At 31.3% G+C, this 20019-nt stretch overlaps 1 protein-coding gene across 5 annotated transcripts in view; it reads right to left on the bottom strand.

Annotated features, from left to right (window-relative positions):
- The window catches only part of fstl5 (follistatin-like 5), a 390165-nt gene that overhangs the window by 76197 nt on the left and 293949 nt on the right, over nt 1-20019 (bottom strand). For all 5 annotated transcript variants that reach the window (XR_015506865.1, XM_087280661.2, XM_087280663.1 and 2 more), the window contains 2 exon segments: nt 17607-17773; nt 7417-7537 (listed from right to left, as the gene is read on the bottom strand). Coding sequence is in view for 4 of the 5 variants with exons in the window: in XM_087280661.2 (XP_087136787.1) it covers nt 7417-7537; nt 17607-17773 (288 nt within the window). In the remaining variant the exon portion in view is untranslated.

Here is a 20019-nt window from a genome sequence, read left to right on the forward strand (position 1 = left end):
TTTTTCGGACCATTCTCTGTAAACCCTAGAGATGGTTGTGCATGAAAATCCCAGTAGATCAGCAGTTTCTAAAATAATCAGACCAGCCAGTCTGGGACCAACAACCATGCCATGTTTAAAGTCACTTAAATCACCTTTCTTCCCCATTCTGATGCTCGGTTTGAACTGCAGCAGATCATCTTGACCATGTCTAAATGCCTTAATGCATTAAGTTGCTGCCATAATTAGAAATTTGCATTAACAAGCAGTTGGACAGGTGTACCTAATAAAGTGGCCGGCGAGTGTATTCATGCATGTATGTAGCTTGTGTATGCAGCATATTTACATAGCTCATATTTAACCCTTGTCTAATGTTCAAATTTACTACTCTTGTTAAGTTTGTGGCTGTTTTTACCTCAGTGACTTTTTAATGTCATTTTTGATTGCAATACTATAAAAGCATATAGGCAGCATGGTAGCGCAGTGGGTAGCACAATTGCTTCACAGCAACAAGGTTGCTGGTTCGATCCCTTGCTGGGTAAGCTGGGATTTCTGTGTGGAATTTGCATGTTCTCCCTGTGTTGGCGTGGGTTTCCTCTGGGTGCTTCGCTTTCCCCCACAGACCATAGCTGAGTCTCAAATGGCACACTATACAACAGGGGTCACCAACCCTGTTCCTAGAGAGCTACCTTCCTGCACATTTCAGTTGCAACCCTGACCAAACACACCTGTTTGTAATTATCAAGTGCTGCTTTAGGTACTATTAATTGGTTCAGGTGTGTTTGATCAGGGTTGGGACTGAATTCTGCAGGAAGGTAGCTCTCCAGGAACAGGGTTGGTGACCCCTGCTATACACTATGCACTATGTACTTATGCACTTACACACTCAACCGCAAAGTAAATGTATGTAGTGTCGTCCCAAATGGCACACTAATGTTTTTTTACCAAGCGGAAATTCAAACCGTTTCCTTGATGTTATGTCAGTTTACAAATGTAAACATTAGGTGATGGTTGCCAAATCAGTGAAATAAATGACCAAACTATCAAATTATACCTGCCATGAGTATGACTGCATTCACCATCGGGAGGCGCTATAATCACTCTTATAGGACTATGTTGCTTTTACAATTCAAAATAAATTATTCAACATGCGCGACCGATAGCTCCGCCCCTTGCGCTATGTGAGGTCGTTGAGTGCGTAAAGTGTCCATTATTACACACTTCATTTTAGCGGCTAAATGAGTGCATCATCCGGGTAATTAAAGTGCCCTTATTAATTGTACAGTTTTCAATGTACTTAAACTATTTATACTGCAAAATGGCATGGAATTGTGCATAAGTATGCGATTTGGGATGCAGCTAATGACTCTCCTGCTGAAAAATTCAGCTTAAACCAGCCTAGGCTGGTTGGCTGGTTTTAGCTGGTCGACCAGGCTGGTTTTAGAGGGGTTTTGGCCATTTCCAGGCTGGTTTCCAGCCATTTCCAGTCTGGTCTTAGCTGGTCAGGCTGGAAAATGACCAGCTAAATCCAGCTAAAACCAGCTTGACCAGCCTGGTTTAAGCTTGACATAGCTGTTTTTGGCTGGGCCCCCAGCCTGGCTAAGCTGGTCAAGCTGGTTTTAGCTGGTCATCTCCCAGCCTGACCAGCTAAGATCAGGCAGGAAATGGCTGGAAACCAGCCTGGAAATAGCCAAAACCCCTCTAAAACCAGCCTGGTCGACCAGCTAAAACCAGCCAACCAGCCTAGGCTGGTTTAAGCTGTTTTTTTCAGCAGGGTCCAAGACATGCGGTACAGGTGAACTGCGTAAGCTAAATTGTTCGTAGTGTATGTGTGTGAATGAGTGCGTATGGATGTTTCTCAGTGATGGGTTGCAGCTGGAAGGGCATCCGTTGTGTAAACCATATGCTGAATAAGTTGGCGGTTCATTCCGCTGTGATCAGAATCAGAATCAAATAATCCAGATCAATGTAATATTTAGCATTGAAAACCGCCTGGATATACTTTACCCCTTACTTAACCTATTTTATTCTTTTAAAATGCATCACAGGACCTGTTGTAATTGTTCTTTGTTAAATTTGTTGTGATTATATTAATATTATATAAGAAAAAGATACATTATAATTTCTGTTAAATCAGCTACACTAAAATATCCCATGTTCCCTTCTCCAATGAACTCATGTTGTTTTTCATTCTTATTCTTTACTTATAGCTCAACCTAGATTTGATATAAAATAAAATAATACCTATGGACTGGCTTTTCTTTCTGTAGCTATATCCATATATATATATATATATATATATGTGTGTGTGTGTGTGTGTGTGTGTGTGTGTGTGTGTGTGTGTGTGTGTGTGTGTGCATGTGCACCTGTATCAATCTCTGTGTGTATTTTATTACCTGGGGATCGAGCTGAGATTGTCCCCAGTGTGAAACGCATCAAAGCTGACAGCTCTATCACAAAATTCTCCTGGCCCCTCGTCTCCTCCAATCTCCCTCCTTTTATTCCTCTGCCCTCCTTTTCTTTGTTTCCCCCCCCGTGCTTGATTTTTCTGTGAGAATAAGCTAGTGTTTCAGCTCTCCAGCATGTTAGTCTGCCATCGCTGGACCGAATAAATTCCCTGTGTGTGTATTTGTTCCTCCGTGAAATCGAGAGTCAGATTTATTAGTTTGTCTTTGTCTCTATTGGTGTGCCGACGTGTCTATTACATGCGTGTGTTATTCTGCGTCGGCGCTGATGAGCTTTCAGTCTCCTCGATTAGAGTTTCCTCTCCATTTCACCACCTGTGAGACTCAGCGGGTCTCTGTGAACCTGTCCGACCCCTTTCATTTTCCCCGCTAACACTGCTCTCAGACATCTGCGTGCTATTCTGGCTCTTTAAAAACACCCACTCGCACAAATGTGTATCTGCGTGCATGGTACAGTCGACGTCAGAATTATTAGCCCCCCTGAATTATTAGCCACCGTGTATATTTTTCTCTCTCAATTTCTGTTTAACACATTTCTAAACATAGTATTTTTAATAACTCATTTCTAATAACTGATTTCTTTTATCTTTGTCGTTATGACAGTACATAATGTCTTACTAGATATTTTTCAAGATAGTAGTCTTCAGCTTAAAGTGACATTTAAAGGCTTAACTAGGTTAATTAGGCAAGTTAGGGTAATTAGTCAAATCATTGTATAATGATGGTTTGTTCTGTAGACAATCGAGAAAAAAAAAATGCTTAGGGCAGGGATGTCCAAACTCTTTCCAAAAACTGCTTTATTTCTTATTTGTTCTAGAATAAAAGCAGTTTTAAATTTTTTAAAACCATTTTCAGGCCAATATTATTAGAGCCCCTAAGGCAGGGCTGCCCAAACTCGGTCCTGGAGGGTCGGTGTTCTGCAGATTTCAGCTCCAACTTGCCTCAACACACCTGCAAGCACATTTTTAGAAAGACTAATAGCTTGATTAGTTAGTCCTGGTGTGTCTGATTTGGGTTGGAACTAAACTTTGCAGGACACTGGCCCCCAGAACCAAGTTTGGGCACCCCTGCCTTAAGGGGTCTAATAATATTGACCTTAAAATGGTTTAAAAAAATCAAAACTGCTTTTATTTTATAACAAATAAGAAATAAAACAAATGCAACTTTTTCCAGAAGAAAAAAAAAATATAGGAAATACTGAGAAAAATCCCTTGCTCTCTTAAACATAATTTAAAAAAATTCACAGAAGGGCAAATCATATTTGTATATTTATATGTTCATATGTACATCTATAGAAAATATAGGGGTAGTTCACCAAAAAATAAGTATATCTATGAATATTTGCTTACCTTAAAAAAAACACTTCAAACCCAGTTAGAGGTTTTTTTTTTTTTTTTTTTGGTTCAGTTGGTTAAACACTAAAGGAGATATTCTGAAGAATGTTGGAAACCTGTTTTTCCTGATATGGAAGTCAAGGGTTACAGGTTTGTAATATTTTTCAAAATATTTTCTTTTGTGTTCAACAGAAAAAAAATAAATAAATAAAAAAACTCAAACTGGTTTGTAACAAGTTAAGGGTGAGTAAATATTTTCGGGTGAACTATCCCTTTAAGAAAATTGATAAATGTAGGACAAATGCTCTGTTTCACTGCACTAACTAGATTTATAAAAGGTCATAAAAATGTAGTATTAGTTTTATTCTATATACAGGCCTGGTAACATTTCTTCTGAATAATAATAATAATAAAAAAAAACTCATTTACAGCGTTTTCTCTCCAAGATGACAACTGACTGTTGATTAAAATAAAATATTTTATTTTTTGCTTTTGAAAGCAGAGTTATTTCACCAACTATTGATTTCTTAACTCTTCTGAAGTGAAACATTGGTATTGTGTCATGTGAGAATTTATACAAACAGGTATGATAAAAGGTGACGCAGTGGCGCAGTGGGTAGCACTGAGAAATGTTCTGTTTTACTGGATTTATAATAGGGTTTTGTTTGATTAAAAATTTTAATATTTGTTTTATTCTATACACAGGCCTGGTTACATTTCTTCTGAATAAAAGTAATTTCAATAAAACAATCCATAAAACATTGATTTTTTAACTCTTCTGAAGTTAAACATTGGTAGTGTCACGAAAATTTATAAAAACATGATTGATAAAAATGACTCTTTTTTTTGTTATTTTGATTGTCATTCTTTGATCTAAACAACATCTTTGCTATGCTACATATTTAAGAAAGACCATCAGTAGTTTGTAGAACATTAATAAGTTTTACTCAAACACATAAATAGAAATTGTAAATACTGTTTGGCCAAAACATTACTAATGTTTCTACTTCAAAGCAGTTAGGAAAGTAACTTATGGAAAAAACTTAATTTGCAACTGAAGAGTCCCAATTCAAAAACTTCTAAGTGTCGTCTGAAATTTTCTTTTTCTCAGCCTGCTTTGTTCATGTTTAATTATTTTACTTGAAAGATATGAAAATAACCTATTATTTGGCCAAAACGTGAAATCACTGCACCTACACGAAGGAGCTTGAGAAAAAAAAAAGTCTCATTTTAGAAATAAAATTCAGATGGTACTTAAAGGCTTTTTTGTGTGTGTCTAAACTCTTCAATCACAACAAATAAAATATATTTTTTTTTCCCCCCAATTGCCATGTTCTGGTGCTGTACATAACACAATTTGTATTAAAATATAGAAAAAAACCTACCTTGTAACATTAAAGTCAAAATTATTAGCCCTGCTTTGAAATTTTAATAAAATCCCAAGTGTTGCTTAACAGAGAAATTTTTAATAACTAATTTATAATAAACTAAATTGTTTTGTCTTTGCCAAGATGGCTGTGCATAACATTTTTGTACTTTTCATTCAAGATCCTAAGGGGGCTAACAATATTGTTTAAAAATGCTTTTAATCCAGACTTCAACTACAAAAAAAAAAGACTTTTACCAGAGGAAAAAAATATTAAAGTAAATACTGTGAACTTTGTCTTGGTCTGTTTAACAGCACTTGGGAAATATTTAGAAAAGGATACAAGTTTTAGAAGAGGGCTAATCATTTGGACTTCAACTGTACATCCAGTACATCTAAAATATATATATATATATATAAATTGAAATGGTCTCTTATGTTTTTTCCCCACCGTTAATATAAATACATACATCAGAGAGAGGGTTATAAATGTTTTTCTTTTTTGTTTGTTTTATTCACCTAAGTCAACAATAAAGCAAAGCCCTGCCTGCAAAACAAAACAACATCATTACATTGTCATTATTCCAAACGGAAAAGGTGCTAAGGACAATCCTTTAAAGCCAAAATGTTTATGTGTGCAGTGCAGGAAGTTAATTAAAAGCAGTGTCTGCCATAGAGAAATGTAAACAATTTAACATGAAGAGATAGTTCACCTGTGCATTTTTGGTTGTCAAAACATTCAACAACAACAACAACAACAACAACAACAACAACAACAACAACAAAAAAAAAAATAATAATAATAAAATAAAAAAAATGATAAGAAATTCTATAAAATAAAACAACTGGAGTACAACTGGAGTTGAAATGTGATGAAATAAAAAATGGGGGGTAAATTGTGAATTGGTAAATAAATAAATAAAAGTAAAACATTCTGCAGCTCCTGGTCATCAGGGCTCATAATTTGGTAAAGGAGAGAAAGCGGTGGCCCTGTGACTCAGACAGAAGAAGGAAATGTGTGCCGTTCCCATAATTAATTCCCTATTTCCTCCAGCTCTGACCACCATTAATTGCTAGGCAACGACTCTGGAGGCCAGTTCAATTGTTTTTCATCCAATTAAAATGTGATGTTATCATTGCGAGCCATTTGATTGCTCCGTGTTTCATGTGTCTATGAGAAACGCCAAAGGAAACAGTAAGAGTACAATTGCATAAACAAAGAGGGTCAGGAAAATGCTAATACCCATTGGCCACCATTTAAACACCCATTTGCCCTATTTTTGATAATAATAATAATAATAATAATAATAATAATAATAATAATAATAATAATAATAAAACAACAACAACAACAACAACAACAACAACAACAACAACAACAACAACAACAATAATAATAATAATAATAATAATAATAAAACAACAACAACAACAACAACAATAATAATAATAATAATAATAATAATAATAATAATAAATGATAATAACTATTATTATTATTGTTATTATTATTGTTAATATTATTACTATTATTATTATATTTTTTTTATTAATAATTCTACCACTACTAAAGCTAATTATTATGTATAAATGTACATAATATTTAATTTCTACATAGTTGATCTGATTTATTTTAGTTTTGTGTGCGTATGCATTGTTATATGCAAATATAATTTAAGGTGGATGAGGAGATTCCTACAAAAATGTGTAAAGTGTTTTGTGCGTCCAAAAAATTGCTATATAAACATTAAGAATTATTATTATCATTATTACAACTTTAAAAAGCAACCATAATAATAATAATAAATAATAATAATAATAATAATAATAATAATAATAATAATGATGATAATAATAATAATAATGATAATAATAATAATAATAATAATAATAATAATAATAATAATAATAATAATAATGATAATAAAAATAATACTAATACTAATAATATTACAGGTATTTCATTATGTATAAATGTACATATCTAATATTTTTAAAAAAGTATTGTTAGCCTTATTTGTGTATGCATTATATAATTTGCACATGCATTAATATTTAATATATTATTTTTAAAAACTAATTATAAAATTATCTAATAATAATAATAATAATAATAATAATTATTATTATTATTATTATTATTATTATTATTATTATTATTATTATTATTATTATACTAATGCCACCACCAATACCACTACTACTGTCTGTCTGTCTGTCATCCATCCATCCATCCATCCAATTGACAGTGCTTGTACAGTACATCACATACCATTAACCTGCAGGGTGTGTGTCTGGAAGAGCTGCTCGTATCCGTCGGCATGGCAGGTGTAGTTGCCCATATGTGTAGTGGTCACCTTGGTAATGTACAGTGATCCATCATCTCCGAAATCCTGTTAAAAATACACAAAACCACATCAGTGCGACCTTACAGAGTGAGAGATTATGGTACGTGGGTGCAAAACAACAATGTCGGAGAGCACTACTATAATCAACCAGGGCGCCATTACAAAAAATCTGAAAATCTGCAGAGTGTAATCAGACGTCTAAAAACCGGACTGCAAAGAGAGCTTGTTCTGTGGCATGGTGAAAGGAAAATACTGAGAGAAATAGAAGAAGAAAAGGAGGGCGAGAACTGTTAAAAAACAGGGTAATCAATAGGAGCAGATTGTGGCGGACATTTGCATCAGTTTTCCTACAGGCCATCATTACAGCTCTACACACATCATTTATTCTGCCCACACACACATGGACATGCACACACACATTATTTCTGAGAAAAAAAATCTCACTTAAAGAGGCCATGAATCCAAAAATCCCAAAGTTTGACATTGTTTCCTTGCTTTCATTTCAATACACTTAAAGTGGTAGTTGTATGCAAACATGCAGAAAATGCTTGCACGTGTTAATATCGGCTGATAAATCACCCACATGAATTTAAAGCCAGACTGTACATCCACTGTAAGACATGGATAAACAATGGATAAATAATTAATAAATAAATTATTTTAATAAATAAATATATAAATTTAAGAGGGTGACGCAATGGCGCTGTGGGTAGCATGATCTCCTCACAGCAAGAAGGTCGCTGGTTTGAGTCTCGGCTGGGTCAGTTGGCGTTTCTGTGTAGAGTTTGCATATTCTCCTCATGTTCGCGTGGGTTTCCTCTGATTTCCCCCACAGCCCAACGACATGTGGTATAGGTGAATTGGGTAAGCTAATATTGGTGTAGTGTATGTGTGTGAATGAGTGTGTATGGGTGTTTCGTAATATTGGATTGCAGCTGGGCATTCGCTGCCTAAAACATTTGCTGGATAAGTTGCGGGTACATTTCGCTGTGGCGACTGCATTATAATAAAGGGACTAAGTTGAAAAGAAAATGAATAAATAAATAAAAAAATGAATAAATCACATTAATAAATTAATTAATGATTAATAACAACTAATAAATAGTAAGCTTAGTTATTTTTTAACTAAACCTTTTTATGTCATTTTAACTTACATCAATTAAGCTGACTTTAAAATTAGTTTAGCTTAAAAACATAAGCTGTACCGTGATTAACTTTGTAAATTAAGTTACTATTTATTACATCATTTTTTAAAGTGTGCACAGTTTTAACAGCTCAATTGATTGTGCACTACTATTACAGAAGCAAAACGCTGCTCACTACAGGCCACAACCTCGATTGTGCAAAGAACCAAATAAACAAGCCTCTTTCATCCCATTGTGCGCTTAATGAGTGGAAACAGCAGCACAGAAAAAGAAAGGCGAAACAAAAGGAGCCTCTGAATATGAAACAAAATCAGATCGAGCTGAGTCATTTGAAAGTCTAATGATAAGAACAGAAGAAAGACGGATCATAAAGCAACAAGCAGCAGACTGAAGACTAAAGAGAAACGCCATCAAATCCAAACAAAAAAGCACACCAAGCTAATGAATTCAAACGCCACAGTTTTCACAAGGTCAGACGGCCTTTCCTGACATCCCGATGGCAGAAACAACCCAAGGGTTCCTTCAAGGGCAATTCAGAGCTTTCTGATTAAACATGTTAATTTTTCGTTGATTAGACAGCAGCATGCAGATTAAGCCAGAATGATGCTGCATGACCGAAAACACTTGGAAAACACTTGGAATCAGTTCATTCAGACTATTCATTTGTTTTTGTTGTTCATCTCATTTAGATGATTCATTCAAAAGAATGATTTGATTCTCTGTGTAATAATTTTTTTTGCGAAAAGTTGTTTGTAATGTAATTTGATAGTATATAATGCTATAATTGTTATGTTCATAACTAAACAGAAGGGTGTCGCTGTCGCCTCCCAGCAAGGTTACTAGTTTAAGTCCCAGTGGGGTCAGCTGGCATTTCTGTGTGGAGATTCCATGTTCTCCCGTGTTGGCGTGGGTTTTCTCGGGTGCTCCGGTTTCCCCCACAAGCCAAAAGACATAAGCTATAGGTGAATTGGGTAGGCTAAATTGTCCATAGTGTATGTTTACCAGTGATGGGTTGCAGTTTGAAGGGCACCTGCTGCGTAAAACATGCTAGATAAGTTGGTGGTTCATTCCACTGTGTGACCCCTGATTAATAAAGGGACTAAATCGAAGGAAAATGAATGAATGAATGAATGAATAAATAAACAGATTTATATTCAATTCATTGTGCCATAAAATTAATTCTCTGTTCTTTCTTAGTCACTGATCTATCACGGGTCGTCACAGTGGAATGAACCAACAATTACTCAATAAATTTTACATTATGTATATGTTTTACGTGGTGGTTGCCCTTCTAGTTGCAACCCAGCACTAAGAAAACACATACTCGTAAACCCCTAGAGCTGGGAAAACATTCTCTGTTCTCTGATATCTAAATGGAAGGTATGTGGGTAAGTGCAATAAAAAAAATAAATAAAAAAAAGAAGAAGATAGCAAATAAAGAAAAAATAAATCTCCAGAAATGGTTTTACATGTCTATTTTTGACGCTATGAAGTAGCCCTAATATGACAAGGATGTATTTTTGTATACCATATTTGGTAAGGTCATGAATATTAATGAGCTCTAGTCTGGCAATCCTACAGCTTAGATGACTCCATAAAACGCAGTTAATCAATAGATTGCCAGATTGACGACACAAACAGAACCACTGCGGCAGAACTACAGCATGAACTACTATAACAATGATCACCTCACGTACTAATTATGTGCTTTATTCACTGCTAAATGCCACTAATGTAAGTTTAAACAGGCAGTTTACCTCAGATCTTAAAAATTAAATAACTACTCAACATTTAGTTTGAACGAGTAAAATCAACAAATAACTCTATATAAATAAGTGTGAACTTTTTATAATTTTAAAGAAATTTAATATGCATTATTAGATTAAAAACCTTACCATTTCAATGGAGAGCAGTGCACTATTTTGCGCTTTTGATTTGCTCTGGAAGTTAAGGGCCCTATCATACACCCAGCGCAAGACGTGCATGGCGCAATTTGTTGCTATTTTCAGAGCTGTGCAACTATAATTTTCACATTTTGCGTCACGTTGTTTAAATAGCAAATCCATTTGCGCAACTTTGTGACTTCATGGTCGTGCTGATCTGAAAGGGAGGTGTGTAAAGGCGCATTGCTGGAGTGTTGCTATTTTGAGGAACTGAAATAGATTGTGCCATTGACTAACAAAATGCTGGTCTGAAGTCAAGTGCAGAGCACATTAGTTATGTGCCTATGTGTGTGTTTGTGTATATGTGTTTTTTTTCAGTTTATTCATGACAATTTGCATTTGTATAATGCTATTATTATTATTAGTGTCATTTTTTATATGCATATGTGTAATTGTTTAATAAAAACAAGTTTAGATTTGTCCAACTGTTAGGCTTTAGAGATGTATGCATCAGAATATGGGTCAGAAGAATCAAAAGTGTTTGGATATAACTTAAGTAAGTTTAAACAAACTTTTAGAAATAGTTTTGAAACAAATCTTTGCACTTAACAAACAAACTTTAATATGTAGGCTAATGGATGTTTTTAGTGGAGTGAGTACAGCACTGTTTTCTTATCCACAAAAGTAAAGGAGTTGTGTAAAGAGTAAAAGTAAAGAGAAAGTAAAGAGGACAAATGGAGGAGGCTCATTCTTTATCCTTGCACAGATGGTCTTTAACTGTTTTCTGCCATGTAAATACCAAATGGTATGGTAAGACTCTGATTGGTTTAATGCATGTTATGCTCTAAACACCCCCATAACTCATTAAGAGAATAAGCACAACCCTGGAAGACCATGCGCCAGTGCACAAAATGTATTTTTCCCGTCCTTAAAATAGCATAAGTGGATTCGGACATGCCCCTAATGCTTTTGCGCCATGCACTTTAGACTTTGTGCCTAGAACGTTAAAATAGAGCACATACTAAACCAACAAATAACTCAGGGTGTACCTTTAATAATGTTAAAGATATTTAATATTAGATTAAAAAAACATTTTATTGGAGAGCAGTGAACTATTTTTCACTACTGGTATTTAAATGTTTCTATTGTGTTAAATTTTGTGTGTTTTCTACCAAGGCAATTCAGGGTGCTGTAATATGATTGTGTAAACTGGTAGTAGGCTGGTTATAGAGAACAAAACAAAGACAGACATTCTGGCACGAAAACATTTCACAAATTTCAAAAGAGAATAACTTTAGTTTTGTTTTTAGATTGTCAAGTGTGTTCACTTAGCATGTTTCTTAGAGATCTGCAAACATATCATGGCATCAGTATGGTTTAGAAGTGTCACAACTTTACATTTAGCACCTTTAAACTGTTGCCTCTTTCTAATGAAGAGATGTCTAGTAGAAAATCCCTTGGAATAATGTTAAAATCAGGCTGTTCTTTTCATAACACTCGCTCGAGGAAAACTCTTCTTGATCATCCTTAATAAACTTTTAGCCACAGTCTGTAAATCTTCTTCTTTTGTTTTATGTATTCAAAGAGTGCTTCATAATAACAGGCATTTGGCAGGTCTCATGACGCAACGCTCAGCAAGAGTGCTCATTTCCAGCACATTAATGTGCACAGGACAATTCCTCACACAAAGAAGAGATTCACTGAACTTTAGGATATTATGTCTAACTACTCAGATTAATGAGGCTCTCTGACAGCAGGCTAAAACTGAAGAAAAGAATAACAAAGTAAAACCAAGTATAATATATTTATAAAAATAAAAAAAATCAGCTGAATTTAATGATATTACTCCACCACAGCATTTGGATTTATAATGTTCTCTCAGACAAAAAAAAAAAAAGTTAAATTAGTTTTGATAATACAAATAAAATTAACTTTTTTCCCCCAAATGCATAAAATGAAATGAAATAAAATTAATATATAAATTCATACTAAATAAAATTCTAAATAAAATTTTAAACAAAATAAAATAGAATTTAAAATAAAACTTAATGTAGTTAATGATATTACCCTAACTAAATATGTGGATTAATAATGTTCTCTCAAACCTAAAAGTTTTGAAAGAAAGAAAAAAGAAAGAAAGAAAGAAAGAAACGCAGACAAAATGAATAATAAAATTCGATAAAAGTTGATTAGAGTTTATTGTTTCCCCAAATGCATAAAAAAAATAAAAATAAATAAAAAATAAAATAAAATAAAACAAAATAAAAAAGAAAATTCGGAATAAAATGTATTTAATGATATTACGCCAACTATATATTTGGACTAATAATGTTCTGTCAAACCTAAAAAAATAAAAATAAAAAATGCAGACAAAAATAATAATAAAATTTAATTAAAGAAAATACAAAATAAAATAAACTACAAATAAAATAAAATAAAAATTTGCCCTATTATTTAAATAATAATAATTATAATATATAATATAACAGCTATTTATATAATAATAATAATAATAATAATAATAATAATAATAATAATAATAATAATAATAATAATAATAATAATAATAATAATAATAATAATAATAATAATAATAATAATAATAATAATAATAATAATAGTAGGCACAGTGGCTAGCACAATCCCCTCAGAGCAGGAAGGGTGCTGGTTCGAGCCCCGGCTGGGTCAGTTGGCAATTCTGTGTTTGCATGTTCTCCAAGTGTTTGTGTGGGTTTCCTCCGGGTCCTGCGATTTCCCCCACAAGCCCAAAGACATGTGGTATAGGTGAATTAGGTAAGCTAAATTGTCGTGGTGTATAAGTGTGAATGAGTGAGTATGAATGTTTCCCAGTGATGGGTTGCAGCTGGAGGGGGATCTGTTGCGTAAAACATATGCTGGATAAGTTGGCGGTTCATTCCGCTGTGGCGGCCCCTGATTAATAAAGGTATGAGACGAAAAAAAATGTAAAAATAAATGTAAATGAACGAATGAATCAATAAATGAATGAAAAAATAAATAAATAAATAAAATAAATAAATAAATAAATAAATAAATAAATAAATAAAAATAAAAAATAAAAAAAAAAAAATAATAATAATAATAATAATAATAATAATAATAATAATAATAATAATAATAATAATAATAATAATATAAGAAGAAGATTATAAGTTGGTACCTGATCTGATGTACGCACACACGCATGCACACAAACGCACACTCAGACACTGTGTTACCCCAACAATACTTAACATAAACACGGGCACATCAAACCAAACTAAATTGTTGATAAAAGAAATGAGAAAGAATAAATAAAATCCAGGCCGCTGTCATTCAGTGCTCAGGGACTGCAGATCCTCAAAGGCGCGTGATGTTTTCCTGGAGTCTTGGTTCAGGTCATCCAGATCTGCCGTTGAGCTGCTGACATTTAAACAGACTTTCCTCCGAGTCTCTAGATTATTCATGTAGACGCCGCCATCTTCATGTCCCGTCTGCCTCAAACTGCAGGTCCTGACAGCCAAGTGCTCCTTCCTCATTTTAAGGCTTCATAAAGTTTTAATGCATCAAAGACGACACAAAGACTAGCGTTGGTTCAATAGACAAAAACCTCACACAACCAAGCTTTTAGCTGGTCAAATATATACACACATACCTAAAAATATGGTTGCTGCTTGTTCAAACTACTTATTTGTGATGAGCTGAATCAACATAATTCTTAAGTTTTTTTTTTTAGATATTAATTATGTTCTGAATGTATGTTCAATCAACTTGAAGGGATTGTGTGGAACCCTGGATTTTTACAGTGCACTAATAGAAATAAAAGTACACTATATATAATAAAACTACATATAATGCATGATCATAATCACAAAAAGATAAATAAAAAAAAACAGAAAAATAAAATGAAAAATGAAGTGCAGCATGTTTAAGTTAAAAAATAACGATCAAAGACAACCACTAAGATAAATTAAAATAAAACAAAATACAGTGTAGCACGATCATAGCTTAAAAATAATAAAATATTAAATAATAAAATAAAATTAAATATTTTTTATAAAATAAAAGGAGAAATGCAGTGAAACAAATTTAAGCATTTTTTTAATTAAAATGTATATTAATAGATGAACATGGCTAGATAACCACTAAAATAAAATAAAATATAGTGTAGCATATTATTATTGCATGATCATAACCCCCCCAAAATAAAAGAAAGTATAAAATATTTTAATAAAAAAATATTAATAGTTTTTTTTTAAATAAAATAAACCCTTTAAAATATATATATATACATATTATATATATTTTATAATATATAAATATATATTATATATTTATATATATTTTTTAAAATATATATATATATATATATATATATATATATATATATATATATATATTTAAAAAGTATATATTTAAAATGTATATATTTAAAAAAAAAAAAAAAAAAAATATATATATATATATATATATATATATATATATATATATATATATATATATATATATATAATGCATGAATATTGCTCAAAAACAACCAACAAAATAAAATTAAATAATACAATTTAATACAATTAAATTAAGTAAAATAAAATAAAATAAAACATCACAAAACTAATGACATATTTTGTGTTAAAAAATATAGGAGTGCATAAAAGCAACATGATGCAAATGAAAATGTAGCAATTAATAAACTTTCAATTATAAAAACTAGTGAAAAGATTTTGTCATTTTCTTTGCAAACTCATAAACATACTGTATACAAATATAGAACACAGTGTTTAATGAGTTTGTGCACATTTGTGTTGGACAAACTCAATTTCATCCCTGCAGCACATACTGAGAGATATTCTCTATGGAGCTTTCATTTATTTAAGTGCTTCTGTTTAATTCTTTTGTTGCTTTCCTCTTAAATGCCTTCATTTCATATAGTCTCAATCAAGCATCATAAAAGAGCACCAAACTCGTTTAGTTTCTGTGGAGTGTTTTCTCTCTCAATCCTCATTTACTCTAATGTGCTTTCTATTGAGTTGCAGCCATATTGAGTGATGTTGCGTTACAGTGTGAACATTTAAAACATCACTCATATCTCAATTTGGTATCATAGGGCCATTTTCTATCAGCTCTGGTTGGTTAAGGTTGCTGTAATAAATACATATTAGAGCTTGAGTAAAGCACATCTGAGGAACTTCTTTTAAAAACACTTTAGGCAAAACAGTGCAGGTCAATAAAAATCCAAAACAAAGCTGAAAAAAAAAATACCTTAAACAAAATGAAACAATACTAAATGAGTCTAAATGAAACAAACAAACAAAAAAAAAATACACAAACTGAAACAAAACAAAATGAAACTAAATGAATCTAAATGAAACTAAACAAAACAAACTGAAAAAAACAAAACAAACTGAAACAAAACAAAACAAAAAACAAAACCAAAATGAAACAAAACAAAGTTATTTCAATACTTACCCAGTTAAATGAATACATTAAGAAAAAACTTTTTTTTCGGATTACATGAGTAAATAAATAAAAATGAATCGTATTTTTAATATTAATAATTACATTTTTACAGTAGTATTTCTTATGCATAAAATCCAATTGAATATAAAATCATGAATAGATGGATGGATAGATAGATAAATGAATACCATATAATATTAAAAATATAATAATATGAACAGCAGCACTCTTGCACAATATGCAGCTAATTCAGTTCAGTTTTGGAAATCACTCCATAATTCTGTGAATACTGCAGAACAGGCAGAGAAAAAAAATCTACAAATAACAATAATACTAATAATACAAATAATTCTACTACTACTAAATGAATAAATACAGAAAAAAAGAAGAAAAAAAAAAAAAAAAAAAAAAAAATATATATATATATATATATATATATATATATATATATATATATATATATATATATATATATATATATATATATATAGTATTTTAATATTATAGAGTTTTGGAAATAAAATAAAGAACTAATTAATAAATAAAGTAAATAAAATAAAATAAATAAAACATAAAAAATAAATTAAAATAAATTAAATAAATAGTGTTTTTTAATAATATGGAATTAAAAAAATATTCCATAATTCTGTGAATACTGCAGAACAGACAGAAAAAAAAAATAAAAATAAATAAATAAATAAATAAGTGAGTTAATAAAATAAACAAATAAGTAATACAAATTATAAATAAAAATAAATAAAAAACAATGATCTAATAAAATAAATGAGAAATATGTAAAAAAGAATAATTTAATAAATAAGTGAATAATAAGTTAATAAAATAAATAAATAATATTAAAATAAAAATAAATAATGAACTAATAAAATAAGTACTATAAAAATAAATGAATAATGAGTTAATAAAATAAATAAATAAGTCATAAAATATTAAATAAATAAATAACTATGAATAAAATAAATAAGTAAAATAAATAAATAAGTAAAAAATAATAATAAATAAATAAATAAATTGTATTTTTATTAATATGGAATTTTGGAAATCACTCCATAAACATGTAAATACTGTGGAACAGGCAAAAAAAAAAAATAAACAAAAAGAAATAAATACATTAATTTAATAATTAATTAATAATGAACTAATAAAATAAATAAGTAATAATAAATAAATAAATAAATAAATAAATAAATAAATAAATAAATAAATAAATAAATAAATAAATAAATAAATAAATAAATAAATAAATAAATAAATAATCACATTGTATTTTTACTAATATAAAACTTCCCAGTGTTGGGTTGCGACCCCTGATTAATAAAGGGACTAAGTCGAAAATAAAATGAATGAATGAATAAATATTATAGAACTTTGGAAATCACTCCATAATTTAGTGAATACTACAGAACAGGCAGAGAAAAAAAATCTACAAAAAAAAAAAAAAAAAAAAAGATAAATAAATACAATTACATAAAAAGCCCAACAAAAAACTCAGTGCAGTAGACCTCAGAATGAAAAAGCATGTTCTACATGATCGGCCCCTGAGTGTGCTTTACAGATGGCTGAAACACACACACATACAAAAATACACTATATGGTAAAAGCATCACTCACGTTGATGTCCTCCAGCTCCATCATGTTGAGATCGTGGCCGTTGCGTCTCCAGATGATGGGAGGCCGCTGGTCCCCCATGATGGCACACGTGAGGACAGCGCTCTGACCCACCGTTACCGTGGTGACGCTCAGCTTCTGCTCTTCTGGAAGGCTGAGCTGGTACACCTCTGAGGACAACAAAACACACAAGGCTTGATGATTAGCTTTCTCTTGAGGATCACTATGATGAAAAATATAGACTTCCAAACACTCATATCTCTACTGAACTTACAATACTATCGCAATATATCAAGCCAAAATGATGCAGAAACATGACTAACAATAATTACCTCATCGCTAACATGTTTCTTCTATAAATTAACATGTTGCTTACATTTTCATAACAATAAATTAGCATGTTTCTAGTAAGAATTAGCATCTTGTTTAGAATTTATGACTTCTAGTGAATTAGAATGTTGCTATTAATTAATGTTTCTAACATGAACTAGCATGCTTTCTAGCATGAATTAACATGTTTCGAGCATGAAGTAGCATGATCCTAGCATGTTTGTAGCATGAACTACCAAGTTGCTAAGTGTTGCTAGCATGTTGTTTTAAACGCAGGTGAAATACACTGAAAATGTTGAGCAAAACTGAATGGAGAGAAAGAAAGAGCTAAACTGAATTTAAAAGTTTTTTTGTAAAGTGTACAGCAAAAATAAAGATGAAAAATTATATTATGAATTAGTATGCAACACTTGTTGCTAACACGTTTCTAGCATGAATTAGCATGCAACTAGCATGTTTCTAATGTATTAAATGTTGCTTGCATGAATCACTGTTTCTAACATGAATTAACATGTTTCTAACATTAACTTGTTTCTACCATGATTTAGCATGCTTTCTAGCATGAATTAGCATGTTTCTAGCATGACATACCATCCTATTAACATGTTTAGGTATAAATTATCATTTTGACAACATCAAATTAACGTTACTGGCAATGACGTGTGTAGAAAGTATTAACATGGTGCTAGTATGTTGTTGACATGTTTCTAGCATAAATAGGCATGTTATTATTATAAATTAGCATGTTTTCTAGCATGAATTAGCATATTTCTAGCATGAAATACCATGCTGTTAACATGTTTTAGGATTAATTATCCTTTTGAAAACAGAAAATTAACATGTTACTGGCAATGACATGTTTGTAGCAAGAATTAACATGGTGCTAGTATGTTGTTGACATGTTTCAAGCCTGAATTAGCATGTTATTATAATAAATTACTGGTTTCTAGCATGAATTAGCATATTTCTAGCATGAAATACCATGCTCTTAACATGTTTTAGTATCAATTATCCTTTTGAAAACATAAAATTAACATGTTACTGGCAACGACATGTTTGTAGCAAGATTTAACATGGTGCTAGTATGTTGTTGACATGTTTCAAGCCTGAATTAGCATATTACTATAATAAATTTGTGTTTTCTAACACGAATTAGCATATTTCTAGCATGAAATACCATGCTGTTAACATGTTTTAGTATCAATTATCCTTTTGAAAACATAAAATTAACGTTACTGGCAACGACATGTTTGTAGCAAGAATTAACATGGTGCTAGTATGTTGTTGACATGTTTCAAGCCTGAATTAGCATGCTATTATAAGAAATTAGTGTTTTCTAGCACGAATTAGCATATTTCTAGCATGAAATACCATGCTGTTAACATGTTTTCGTATCATTTATCCTTTTGAAAACATAAAATTAACATGTTACTGGCAACGACATGTTTGTAGCAAGATTTAACATGGTGCTAGAATGTTGTTGACATGTTTCAAGCCTGAATTAGCATATTACTATAATAAATTTGTGTTTTCTAACACGAATTAGCATATTTCTAGCATGAAATACCATGCTGTTAACATGTTTTAGTATCAATTATCCTTTTGAAAACATAAAATTAACGTTACTGGCAACGACATGTTTGTAGCAAGAATTAACATGGTGCTAGTATGTTGTTGACATGTTTCAAGCCTGAATTAGCATGCTATTATAAGAAATTAGTGTTTTCTAGCACGAATTAGCATATTTCTAGCATGAAATACCATGCTGTTAACATGTTTTCGTATCATTTATCCTTTTGAAAACATAAAATTAACGTTACTGGCAACGACATGTTTGTAGCAAGAATTAACATGGTGCTAGTATGTTGTTGACATGTTTCAAGCCTGAATTAGCATGCTATTATAAGAAATTAGTGTTTTCTAGCACGAATTAGCATATTTCTAGCATGAAATACCATGCTGTTAACATGTTTTCGTATCAATTATCCTTTTGAAAACATAAAATTAACGTTACTGGCAACGACATGTTTGTAGCAAGAATTAACATGGTGCTAGTATGTTGTTGACATGTTTCAAGCCTGAATTA

The sequence above is a fragment of the Danio rerio genome, chromosome 14 (genome assembly GCF_052040795.2).
Source record: "Danio rerio strain M-AB ecotype USA chromosome 14, GRCz13ab, whole genome shotgun sequence".
Taxonomy (NCBI): Eukaryota; Metazoa; Chordata; class Actinopteri; order Cypriniformes; family Danionidae; genus Danio; species Danio rerio.